Source organism: Lichenostomus cassidix, chromosome 8 (genome assembly GCF_008360975.1).
Source record: "Lichenostomus cassidix isolate B80296 chromosome 8, HeHo_3.0, whole genome shotgun sequence".
NCBI classification, from domain to species: Eukaryota; Metazoa; Chordata; class Aves; order Passeriformes; family Meliphagidae; genus Lichenostomus; species Lichenostomus cassidix.
Window position 1 is genome coordinate 18,345,672 of NC_139489.1, and position 13,671 is coordinate 18,359,342.

Below are 13,671 nucleotides of genomic sequence, written 5' to 3' on the forward strand. Positions count from 1 at the left end.
AATCTCAGGGGTCTTTTCCAACCTAATTCATTCTGTGATCCTGAGGAAAACTCCCTTGTAACGGGAGGGCAGCAGTCCGGCTGCTCTTCTCCGGCGGCAGCGCTGCGCGCACGGCGCTGACATCCCAGGTGCCGCTGTCACCGCCCCGGCCCTCAGGACAGGGAAAGGCATCGCCTGCTGCGGGATGCCGGGACGCGGTCAGTACCGCGGGGACTAGGGAGCGGCCCCCGCCGGCTGCTCCTCCCCGCGGCGGAGCCGCCCCGGCCAACCCCCGGCGGGCGGGCGGGGAGGAGCCTCTGCTCTGCGCCTGCCCGGCACCACCGCCCGCCCTGGAGCATCCCGGGGGACACCGGCACCGCCGCATCCCGAGTGTGCCTCCGCCCGAAAGCTCTGCCGGTCCCGGGGCTGCTTCGCCGAGGGCTCGCCGTATTTAGGGCCCCGCCGGGGTCTTATCGACGCGGCCTCTGCGAGAGACACCGCGCGCCGCCAGCTATGGACGGAGACAGAGTGGAGATAGACGGAGGGATCATGGAGGGGGTGAGAGCCAGCGGGCTGCGGCTTACCTGGCCCGGGGCAGCGGTGAGGGCCGGCGGGGTGGGCGGGAAGTGCCGTAGCGCCTGACGAGCGCCGTTTCTCCGGCAGGGCGGGCAGATCCTGCGGGTGTCCACGGCGCTGAGCTGCCTGCTGGGGCTGCCGGTGAGGGTGCGCCGGATCCGCGCCGGGCGGAGCCAGCCCGGCCTCAGGTGAGACCCTCCCGGGCGGCCCTGGGTCACTTACGGCCTGTGGGGCCCTCCCGGGCCGGGCCACGGCCGCGCAAGGCCTCGGCTGCTCTCGTCTGAAACATGCGTGTTTCCATTGCTTTAAAAGAGCCTTTTTACCCGGAAATCCCGCTTGTGTCTCACAGGGAGTGAGCGCGGGGGAACGAACCGGGCTCGGTTCCTTGCCGGTGCCCTCAGCGCAGCTCCCGGCCCCGCCGCCTGGGAAATGCTTGCAGAGGTGCTAAGCGGAGCACACGGTTGGAAACACGGAACACAGATATGTAATGCCTGGGCAAAACATGGCTAACCGGGCGTACAGTGTTAAAAACAGTTAGTGTATTTCCTATTTAAATCATCCTGTTTAAATTACCCTAATAAATGGAAACACAAACTCAGCAGGGCAGACACATAGCAAACCTGTTAACTCTCTTGTCGCACTGCAATCTGTTCTGGCTCAGCCAGCACTGCCATAGCATTTCTGTCCAAGTATTTATCACATTAGGACAAGCAACTGCTCCTGCATCTCATCTATCTGTCTGGACCATTCTAGTGGAAAAGATACCAGAATCCTGCATATTCCAGAATGGCCTGAGAGCTGAAGCTTTGGCTCCTGTGAAATCAGGAGAAGTACTGTAGCAACCAGAGTGAATTTCTGATCCTTGTCTGATCTGAAATTTCCAATTGTAGTTTTTCTTAGTTGGTGTTTATTGGTTCTTTTAATTTAACAGGAGTATCTAGTTTACTTGCATGTGTCTTTAACTTTATATTGTCACTCCAAGGCCTCAGCATCTGTCTGGATTGGAGATTGTTCGAGATCTGTGTGATGGGAAGCTGAATGGTGGAGAAATTGGCTCAACAGAAATAACCTTCACTCCTGGGAAGATCAAAGGTGGAACCCACATAGCAGATACAAAAACAGCAGGGTATGTCTTTGTACACAGCTCCTGATAACTAAAATTACGGCAGGAGACATTGTGCTAACTGAAACTCTCTCAGTAGACTGGGGGAAAACCCACATTTATCTTCAGTTCTGTGGCAATTACTGTTTTTATAATTCAAAATTATGTTTGAAATCCCTGTGAGATAACAGTTTTGTTTCACCAAAAAAACTTTTACTTTTGCAAAACTTATTTTGGAAGCTTTTTTCTCTCTGTGAAATGTAGAGAGATTCAGCGATAGGGGAATCTTGTATTTAAATGCATATTTTCTTTGCCCCTGAATTCTCTTATGTTGACCAGCTTCTAAGCAGTTTTGTAGCTTTTGTAATTGTCTTATTATTGAATACATTTTAAAATGTTACTGCTGCTGAAGCCTTTTCTGTTACCTAAACCCACAGGTTTCATGGTCCCATCAGCATACTAAAATACATACCTTTTATTGCAAACAACTATTAAAGATGCAATTATTGTTAAATGAAAACTTTCATATTCAGGCTTGCTAAGGACATGAAGTTTTAGATTCTTATTTTGTAATAGTAGTACATTTATGGATAATTTTAAAAATAAAATACAAATGTAAATGCTCTGGATAGTCATTTGCCTTTTCTCTATAATGATTCCATGGAATTCTATGGAATATGAGTGTATGACATTTGAGTATCTTGTGATTGCTTTTAGGAGTGTGTGTCTCCTGATGCAGGTAGCAATGCCCTGTGTGCTGTTTGCTGCTTCCCCATCAGAGCTTCATTTAAAAGGTGGGACTAATGCGGAGATGGCTCCTCAGATAGACTACACAGTCATGGTAGGGAGAAATTCCTTTGGCTTGGTGCATCTTCCATGAATATGTATGCAATGTAACTGCTGTTCTGTTGCTCTTGCTGCAAGTCTATTTGTGATTATGGAATTAGGCATGGGAATAGAACACTATTTGTGTACTGAGTGTAGAGAGCAATCAGTGTTTCATGGGATTTCCTGAAACAGTAAATAGTCTCTTTGCTTTTAATTACAGCAGAAAATTTAACTTAAAATATATTTTTTATTCTAGAAATGCTGTGAATTACTTTTGCTTTTTCTATAAGAAAATCCTTTTACACAAAGTGACATGGAGAATGAAATATGAGGAATGTCAAACAAGCTGTATGGATGAGCCTGGCTATCTTTTGTAATATAACTGATTTTTTTGTGTTGTGCTTTTTATTTTTTTTTTCTTTTGGAAGATTGCATAAAATAGTGAGAAATTATCAATGCAAAATAAATTCATGCTGTGTTTTTTATGTGTTTGTTTTTCAGGTTTTCAAGCCAATAATTGAGAAGTTCAATTTCACATTTAATTGTGACATAAAAAGGAGGTGAGTTGTGGAGCTGTGCAGCAGGGCCAGGCCTTACTGAACCCATGTGTGAGCACAGGGGCACACACAAGGTGCTCTCAATCAAACTGAGGGATGAATTTATAATACATGAACTAATCTGCATTAGCTGCCCCTGTGTGTGCTGTCACCATATGATAAATGAGATATGATTCTTTCCTGTCTTTTTTTCGTTGCTGAGTCTACAGCTGCTATATAATGTTTCCTGTTGGCTCCCTCTGAGGGAAGCACATACTGAACAAGCATTACTGAGCTTTTCCCAAGGTGTCAGTTAGGTTGGTGTTAGGTAGTTAATAAGATGTGCATTACAAAGGATTACTGTTAGAGAGCCTAATTCCATTATAAGGGTTTCTAGGGCACACATCAAGAAAATTTGTGCAGTAACAGGGAACATAAAAATGTATAATGAAATATATGAAGAGCCTTCTGGCCCTTTTCCTGGTTTCCTTGTGGTCATTGCATTTAATTATATCTGATTACTGTTTCTAAATAGGGGCTACTATCCTCAGGGAGGTGGTGAAGTTGTAGTCCAGATGTCTCCAGTCAAAGAGCTGAGCCCAATAAACTTAACAGAACGTGGCACAGTGACAAAGATATATGGAAGAGCATTTGTTGCTGGAGCACTGCCTATCAAAGTAAGTGCTGATAATGGCTTTGGTAGTATCCAACTTTATATAGCTATATAAAATTGCATGTAATCTGCTTAACATTACTCTACAGCTCCTGTATTCTCTAGTCTTGTACAAGCTAAACAACATTATTAAATGGTTTCAATTATTCAGGCTGTAGAATATTATGTTGGACATACCTAAAATACATCCATTGCACAGCAGTGTGAGGCTAAAACAGGAAATGAGAACAGTATCCTCAATATCCTTCATGGGACATTCAAAAGTCTTTAGCATATATTGAGGGGTATCTTATATGTGATTTATGTATTTTTCATATTCATGTGGCCCTTTTCATAGATTTGTGGGCACTGTAATAAGTAGAGGTCAGACTACAACAAGTTTTTCAACCATTTCTAAGGGTATTGGAGCAAGTTAAAGGTAGGTTTAGCCAAAAATAAAAAGGAGAGAAATCTGCTCCTCTATATGGCCTTCTTTCTATTCTTCTTTTCCTGAGTGGTGAGATCTCCTTAAGGTTCCTACTCACATCCAGGCTAGGAATTAGTAGTGGAAGGAAAAGGAGAAACTAAGTTATTGAGCTATAGACTGCTGGTTTTGGTTTAAAAATCTCCAAACCTCTGAATGTAGCTATTATTAGATCAGAAGAATGGGATAAGCTTCATATGTCCCCACTTGCCTGTGATTTAAAATTGTTATTTTATGTATTATCTCTTACAGAATATATTCTGTACATAATAATTGTGGGGTGGGTTTTATTTAGAATCTAATGTTATGAGATAAGACTAAAGTCAAGTCTTTTTCTCTGTGAATGAAGTTCTTGCATTTCTGTTGATATTGAAGTTTCAACATACATTTCTATAATTGTCATTTGTACAGTATGAATATTACCTTGATTTTATAGAAAAATTTTCAGAAAACATGCCCAGTTCTTGCTTGCAGGGGTTTTATAACAATCTTTGTTTTTCTAGTTAATAAAATAGCCTCTCTATTCAGGAATTAGTTGTAATAATTAGACTTACGAGGAAAAAGTATTGTTATAGTTACATAACTTAATTACTGTGTTTATGTGTTATCTTGTTAGCTGGCAAAAGACATGTCAGCAGCAGCAGTGAGATGCATCAGAAAAGAAATCAGAGATCTTTACATTAACATTCAGCCTGTCAGAGAACCTGATGATCAAGCTGTTGGGACTGGAAGTGGAATAATGTAAGATGAGTCCAAGCTTTCTGTTACCTCTGATCTTTCTGGTTGATTAGCTAGATTTTGGTTACGTATCTGATAAATGAACTGTAATATGAATGATTTTGATTTTCATTTTAATTATATTTTTCTGTTTAGCATTGTTGCAGAGACCTCAACGGGTTGTTTGTTAGCTGGGTCATCACTTGGCAAGAGAGGTAAGAATTCCATGAATTCTTTGAGACTTAACTGAATATACTAATAACAAATAGGAATCTGAAATATCGTCTGTTTAAAGATCTGACTCTTTGAGTGTTGCATTTTTAAATGGATGTTGTTTAGTAATAAAGGACAGCAGAAATTAGCAGATTTAAAAGTGGAAATTTACAAAAATTACAAAACTGTTAACTTTACCTCTTATCAGAATGGAATATTAAGGATCACTGGAGAATTACTGAAAATATTTCTGAACTTTAGAAACATAGACTTTGTTGTTTACCTGTGAAGTTTTTCCTCAAGAATGAATCTAGATTAAAATGAATAGAAGTGATGTTGGTTTCAAATTATTTGAATCAAATGTTTTTCTGACTATGTGAGGCTACTTTCTTTCTACTGCTTAGGAAGTATTAACTATGTATCAGCATAAGATGGGAAGGGTTTTGTTAAGCGGACATTTGAGGCAGGAGCGTGAAAATAACATTTAAAAAGTTGGTAATTTCTTGGTTATTTTTTTTTTCTTTTGTACTTTTAAAATTTTAAATAGTAATTTTCAGCTTTCTAAATTCTCTGTTAGGAAAGAATTCTGACAAGGTTGGCATTGAAGCAGCTGAGATGCTGCTTAAGAATCTTAAACATGGTGGAACTGTGGATGATTCTCTGCAAGACCAAGTAAGGTTCCTGTATGTTTACGTGAAGTTGAAGTAGCAAGAGCATGCATGCGTTACTTGTAAACAATATAGATCTGAAGAGGGAAGGAACAAGATGTTTGTTAGAAGTCTTAGAGATGTCTAGTCATAGCATCAGGATTAGCAAATTACATGAAGTTCTTAAGAACCAGAAATGCTCTTAGCTTTGCACCAACACCCTCAGATTTTCCTCTTCTCTGACACTCAGTAAGTATGGAATAAAGTGACAGGAATTTGCTTCTGTTTGGCATTCCGTGTTGTACAGTGAAAATAGCTCCCTGCTTACATATAGGGAATGATACTGAGGGAAGGTATTAGAGAATACCTAGGGCATGCTGCCATTTTCTTACTCACCTAACTTCAGCTGAGAGTGAAGGCTGTCCACTGCCTTATCTTAGCCTGATAAGAATCTTGGGCTGGTTTAGCTAGGATGACATTACCTCTTAGCTGTAAAAACCTGGGCACACAGTGTTATGTAGTATAAGTATATAGGTCTTGGACTCATCCTACTTTTTTCAAAGCATGCAAGTACAATTGGTGGGAACAAGCCACAGCCAGAGTCACTGTGTATGGGAACTGCACAGAGCTATATCACACTTTACAGTATTCTTGTCACAGTGATGTTTGTAAGTCAAATCAAAGGTTTTTAGGTGTCTGTCTGGTGAATATATGATCATGAAGTGTTAGAATTAAAGTACTCTTCCTGAGTTTCTCTCCGTATAGGTAATCTACTAACCTGGAGTCTGACATGACTTTTGGGAATTTTGGGGCAATGCACTGGGGGAGAGCAAAGTTAAGTGTAGTAACAGGAATTCAGGGGCAAACTCCACTGTGGAAAAGTAGCCCTTCTGTAACAGGCATTACAGTAGTAATCTCCAAAGTTCTGGAGCCTTGGATCACTCTTAAAACTCAGTTTCATGAACTTTTATGAAACTTGGAAGACCATATTTTTATATCTACAGACATTTTGCATGTTTTGGTTTGGTTTCTTTTAAACATTAAGTTCTTAGAATCTGAAAAATTACTTAATTACCTTTCCCTCCCTTTCAGCTGATCATTTTTATGGCACTAGCAAAGGGAGTGTCTAGAGTGAAAAGTGGACCAATTACACTTCATACTCAAACAGCTATACACTTTGCAGAGCAGCTAACAAAGGTGAGTCCAAAAGTTCAGGAAGTTTTACCTTTCAGTCGTCTTCCAGTAACTTGGCAATGTAGAGTTCTTCAGGTAGTGTGAGCTGTACTTGATGCTGGAGGACACGCATTGATAAAACAATTGCTGTAATATTTACATGGGAGTTTTCCTGTATAAATGAGCATAGTCTAGAGGTAAAGGCTTTGAGAATGGCTAGATGCTATTACCATCTTTATTTAAATGGGTTTTTTAAATTAAATCTGTCAAAGCTGTAATATGCCTAAACACACGGCAATATGATCATTTGACATCTGATATTGAATATTTAAACTGCTGTATGTGATAACTTCATCAGTGATATATTTCTAATCCTCTTTTAGGCCAAATTTACTGTGACAAAATCAGAAGAGGAAGATCCCAGTAATGATACCTACATCATTGAGTGCCAAGGAATGGGGATGATAAACCCAAATTTATAGGATTAAAAAAACAAATTTCAAAAAGGCCGCAAGCTGCCAAAAACAGCACTCAGCATACCTCAGTGATGTATTGCACTACACTTCAATGGACGTATAGTCTGCCTGAAGAGGAGAAACCTTCTGTCACACCAGAGTGATTTAACTTGAAGGCTGGTGTTAAGCAGCTTTTCCTTTGTATGGTGAGAATCTGTCATGTGAAAAAAGAAAACTTTTTTTTTACTATTAGCAGCAAAATGAGTAGCAACAGGACAGCAAATAGAATATATTGTATGTATGTGAGAGCTTCAGTTAGAAGCTTTGAAAGCTCAACTTTACCTTAGTAGAAAATAACTATTTTAGTTTGGTATTTCTTTCCCTTTTAAAAAATGTAAGTTTTATTCTTTGGAAGCCTCTATGTTATGAGGTACATGGAATGAAATGCACCATCTAATCTGTATTGCTGTCCTTCCTTAGCCATTTGCTTAAATAATAAAGCAGTATCACGCTGTAAAAGGCTGGTATTTACATGTGTTGTTATCTCAGCAGGTGGTGCTTGGGAAAAATGGATACAAAATAACTTTTCAGCAGCATAGTTTCTTTTTCTCCAGACAGAAAGAAGACTCAATACATAAAATAATCTTCTAAATCTTTTTTCATCTATTTTAAAAAGCCTTCTCAGACAAGCTAAAATAATGTACCACAGACACCAAGTATTAACTTCATTATATGATTTTATTTTCTAGCTACAGCTGTCCTTGTCACTTAGCATACTAACTGAGGCTCCGTTTTCAGTGGGATGGTGGTTTGTTCTTTGTGGAGGGAGTACTTCATTTCAGCTGAGATTGGGGTGCTTTTGAACACACATATATAAACATAGATATCTATGTGTATGGATATGGAGCACTGCATATACACACAGCTTTTATAGACATATAAAATCCCTCACCTGGGAGTTAAGTAAGCAAGACCTTCTACTAGGCTGGCCTTCACCATTTTATGAAAACTGTTTCTGAAGTAGAAGGAGAAACAGGGCATGGTTTGTTTTGCATATGAAGACCTGAATCACAGAGTTGGAATCACTTAACCAAAACTATATAAATGCACTCTGGAAGGTTGAATTGATTTCCAAGTCTCCACAGCCCATCCTGCAACCATTACTCTAAGATAATTTCTCCTCAGTTTTGACTACTGAATCTAACTGCTAAAGATGTAAATTGAGGTATTTTTGCCATACTAATTAGGATTATTGCATTACTGTGCTTTTCTAATACCAAGAAAATCCTTTGCTACTATCCAAAAATGTTCACCAAGTATCTACTTCACAGTATCTTTCTTCTTGGGTTTTTTCCCTTAGTGCAAAGGAATGCTAATAATTTCCAACTAATTATTTTTCTCTAGTACTGGGAATAGTCTGAAGGGGGCAATAGACACCCACTGAATGGGATGCAGACACTTCACATCCTTTGAAAAGCACCTCTCTGAGTTACTAGGCTGTGCTGCTAACGATTTTCAATGTTTCATTTTTAAAGAATTCTGAATGTATTTTAAAAAAAACCAGCTTGAAATCCCAAAGAACTTTCTGTCTGTGCTAAAGAAAACAAGCTCTTATGAACCACATTTGAATGGATCTTTACCCATTTCCATTATTCAAAAAATTAGTATACTTGACTTGGTTTTTAAATGTGCACATTTTTTACCAATGAAAATTTAAAAAAGAAAATGTTTTAAGAAAAAATCACAAAATGAAACAAAATTCAGTTGAACAAAAAAATCCCACCAAAAAACTGAAGTGCAATTTTTGTCTGCTAAAGAGACATAGAAAAGCATGTAAATGCTCAGCCAACATATTTAACAAAGATTAACAAAGCCCAGGTTACCAGAAACAAAATCTCTTCTTGGTAAATGTACAATAAAGAGCAGCTCAGCAGCCCTGGCAACCCTTGCTGCACCTCCCTGAGCTCCACAAATCTTTTACAAAGAGCAGCTGGTCATTAATAAGGGGCAGTCCTTGGTGGCTTCTTTTCAGGTCCATTCATGCACCCAGCCCTCACTCCTTGTGACCTGACCTAGGGGCCAGCACTGGGCAGAGGAGAGGCAGGAGAGCTGCCCCTTCGTTGCTCACCTTTGTCATTAGGCTGTCCCTTAATGCCATCCCTGCAGTGCTTCCTGGATTGGTGGAGCCAGGAACTGATTTGGCAAGGCTTTACATGTGACATTTTTCTCCTCAGGAATTAGAAAATCTTTAGATGGGAGTCATCTACAAGAGGTTTTACTCCTCAGTAAGATTAAACTCCCCCAATAATTGTTAGTCCCTGCTATACACATACATATACACATACACAGAATTTTGTTATCCAGGCCCAATTCACATTCTGTCACCTCAGGGTAACTTCTTACCAGAAAATATTTATCGTAATTCCTCTTATTTTGCTAGATATAATAATTAATTACAAATATACTTGAACAAATTTTAGCTGGGGCAATAAAAACTATAAAATTAATTTGGGACTACTGGTATCATTCATATTCTACCAAGTTCCTACTTTCCCTTTTCAATGGGGTTCCGCATCATAAAACTTAAATTCTCCGGGTTTACATTTACTTTCAATTCACTTGATTGTAAATCTGCAAGTCAAAATGCAAGTTGCAGACCTTGTTACATCACACTCCTACATTGCATGTGCTGCATGTACTAAGGCTTAAATTTGACAGCATAATTAATTATTAAAATTAATGCAGTGTGTGCAAATTAGTTGTTGGCAGTTAGAGGTGTAACTTTTTTTTTAACGTCCTGCCCTTTCTGACTGTTAACTGATATTTACTGTGCATTACTTGAAGCTTTTTAACTTTAGTTTTTATTCACTTACAATCATATAAATTTTGACTATAAGGTTGGATTAAATCACTTGTGAGAATGTATTAACCTTTTGTTCAGGAAGAGATGAGACATTGCTTGCACCTGCTCTACAAATATGCACAGGGTTTTCTTATGTTAATCAGGCACATTTGAATCTTATATAAAAACTTCAGTGTGGGTGTATAGATACAACTAAGATGCTTACATTTAGTGCTGCTCAAACAAGCAGTGGCAATGACTCAGAAGTTCTGTGTACCAAGGAAAGGGGATAAATCCTCTCAAACTCTGTGTCTCTAGTGTACTTGCATGAGAGAGAATTGTGTTTGGATGAATGCAATGATCAGAGGCACTGCACTGAGATGTGGAGACTGGAGTTGCAAGACAAATTATAAGGGCATTATATGCAGCCAGTTACAAAAAGTTTTCCAGGAAATACTGCACTCTGGTTCTCACTGAACTCTCTTACTCTCAAAACAGATATTTTTGAACCTTTTCTCTTCTCATGCCCTTAGATCAACTGGTGACTGTTCCTCTTCTGAGCCCAGGCATCTCGCTCTGGTCACTAAAATGTTAGTAACACATTTACTGTTTTCTAACCCAGGTTGAGACTACTGCATCCAGTTTTGGGTCCCTCCATACAAGGAGGACACCAGTGGTGAAGCTGGTCTGGGGCTGGAGCTCTGTGAGCAGAGGCTGAGGGAAGGGGACTCTCTCAGCCTGGGGAGGGGATGGATTGGGACACCTACCAGCAAATGGCCAGTGCCTGCACAGAGGTGATGGAGGAGATGGAGTCAGGCCCATGGTGCATGGCAGAGGGTGAGAAACAGAAGTGAGAGGCTCAGGCTGGCCAAAGCCCTGACTGACCCAGCTTGAGCTCATGGCTCACCCTGCATTGTGCAGCAGTTTTGACCAGAGGCCTCCTGTGGTCCCTTCCCACCTTATCCTATGATCCTGAAATCCCTATCTGGCAACTAATGATCATCCAAACATAGCACAGAAGAATTCTCTAAAATATTCCAGCACAGATTATCTATAACTGACAATGCTGAAATCAACCACAGGTTAAATAAAACATTACACCAAACAAGGGTGCATGAAGGAAAAAAATGCCAACACAAATTCTTTAGAATGGGAACAATGAAGAATTTTTTTTAGAATTAGAGCTACATCTTGAATTCAAAAGAAGTGACTGCAAACACAGACATCAAAACTGTTGGTGATTGAAGAGAATAGGAGGTAAGATCAATATCTAATAATCAAGTAAGATAGGTCAGCTGAAAACTGCTTCCCTAATATTTGACTGCAGAGAGGTCAGTAAACACAGGTAAAATGAGTAAGAGCACAGTCCTGTTAAAACTTAGGCAAAACCAGAATTTTTCTTTTAATCCCAGATTTTCTATTGCCTTGAAGACCTAATTTCAAGGCTTAGGAATCCTACTGATAAGTGCACTTAAAAGCTCTTGTGGAGTACACATGTGGAGAAGGTCACACTACAAGCTATGTGACTTTGAGGTTTTGTCCACCCAGCTGCCTCGCCTCTGCCCAGGAGGATTTCTGTGCAATGCTTTCCAAATCCAAAGTATTTGGGATCCCATAATAATAGGACATCTGCTAAAACAAGGAACTCTTATCTGAAAATCACACTTTCAAGTAATAACTGAATCTTTTTCTTCACATAGAACTATTTTAGGATTAAATTTTGGACAAATTTCCTTCCACACCATACAAATTTTCCAAGATCCATATAAAGAACAAATATTGGCTCAGAAAACATCTAGAATAATTTTTCTTTCTCTCCTTCCAGAGGTATTTTTCTAGCTACTTGAGACTTCCATTATCAGTAAATGATTCCTGTATAAAAAGACAATTTGTGAAAGGCCTGAATGATTTTTTTTCATAGGGAAACCTCTCTATAAACAGAGTTTTACGTGCACTGTACTCTACTAGTTTATACAAGGGCAGCTGACATGAAGTTCATACAACTCCTGTAATCAAGAAATGCTCTAGTAGATCATATGTTTTCTCAGCTATTAATGTTTGTAGCATCAGAATAAAGTCAGGCTTCAGTAACATTTTTACTGAAGTGTAACTAAAGATGGAATTTGGGCTATAGGCATAAATTAAAAAGATTGTTAGGTCATATAATTTGGCAAAGAAAGGAGGGGAGAGCAAACAGTGAGTCTAAACATAATTTCTATCACTTTTATTCTACCATCTCCCCCAAATTTTCCATTGACAATTATGATTTTGAATCCTACTTTGCTGTAATGGCTTGCTACGGAATATTTTACAGCAAATGTTTTATGCTCACTCAATATAGCTTTAAGCTATGGAAACTTACCAATTATATTGCTTTTTACAAAAGTTAGTCCTTTCTTCCCCTGCTCCGTTTCTCAAGATTCCTTAGATTTTTCCTTTCTCCCTGATCAAGGATAGGTTGAAAGTTAGGTCTTCTATCAGCACCTATCTATGGTAAGAAGAAGGCATAAAGGAAGAGTCTCAATTCCCAGCAATTAAATTCACAGAATATCCAAGTAAGTCAAAGCTGTTGCTCTGAAGCAGCATTAGAAAGCACTGGCCCTGACTGAACAGGGAATATCAACACGTGCTGACAAATCTTAGATAGCTACAGTGGAGTCATCATCAGAAATGAGGATAAGCACATGGCCCCCTTATGTTTAAGTGATTTGGTGCTGCTGTATAAATATCTCTTATCAGAACAGGATTGCTAGCATTCTCTGCTCTGTGGGAGAGTTCATTTTCATAATCAAATTATCAGATGTAAAACTGTAAAGGAAGACTCTGTGAGTTAAGCTGAACTGTATGAACTCAAAATAGGACTTAAAAATTAATTACATTTTATACAGACCAGCAGATCTTGGGCCTTCTATCTATTCAAGCCTTTCATCTTTTTATTACTCCCCACATCATAGCTCTGGGCTTTGAACTTCAGCTCCTCAGTTTTAACACTGATTTTGCTACAGCTATTGAGTTCTCAGCTGAAACATTCTTAATATTACCACTACTGGGGTTTTTTCCTCTTTCCATTCCAAAATGTAGAAGTCTCTGTTCTCAAAAGCCTTTGAAAATAACTCTTAATTCTGTACTTATTCTTTATCTGTTTTTCAATTCTGAAAAGGAATTCTTTCAAAGAACAACAACAAAAAAATCTGTCTAAGCTGATGATTTTGCTGAAGGTCAAGGAAAAGACCTATGCAGCTATTTGATGGAAATATTCAGTATGCTGATTTCTTTCATCTTAGTGATTACACCTGGAACAAAATTTTCAAACTTGGTGAACTACTAGAGAAAAACAACTGGTTTAGAAGTTTATAACTTTCAATAAGACAGGGCCTGCTCCCACGTAAAGTTGAGAATATTTACATACCTGTATGAAGTCTTGTTTCCAGAAGTGGTTCCTTGTACTCCCACTGCAGTTTACAATT

The 13,671-nt window shown here is 39.3% G+C and overlaps 1 protein-coding gene across 1 annotated transcript; it reads left to right on the forward strand.

The window, feature by feature from the left end:
• The first annotated feature begins 284 nt into the window (after nucleotides 1-284).
• Nucleotides 285-7,881, forward strand: RTCA (RNA 3'-terminal phosphate cyclase). The gene is made up of 11 exons (XM_085068192.1): nucleotides 285-537; nucleotides 643-743; nucleotides 1,538-1,681; nucleotides 2,375-2,498; nucleotides 2,987-3,045; nucleotides 3,557-3,698; nucleotides 4,774-4,898; nucleotides 5,031-5,089; nucleotides 5,665-5,759; nucleotides 6,827-6,931; nucleotides 7,291-7,881. The coding sequence occupies exons 1-11, from the start codon at nucleotides 493-495 to the stop codon at nucleotides 7,387-7,389; spliced, it is 1,098 nt and encodes a 365-aa protein (XP_084924318.1). The 5' UTR covers nucleotides 285-492; the 3' UTR covers nucleotides 7,390-7,881.
• Nucleotides 7,882-13,671: the final 5,790 nt, after the last annotated feature.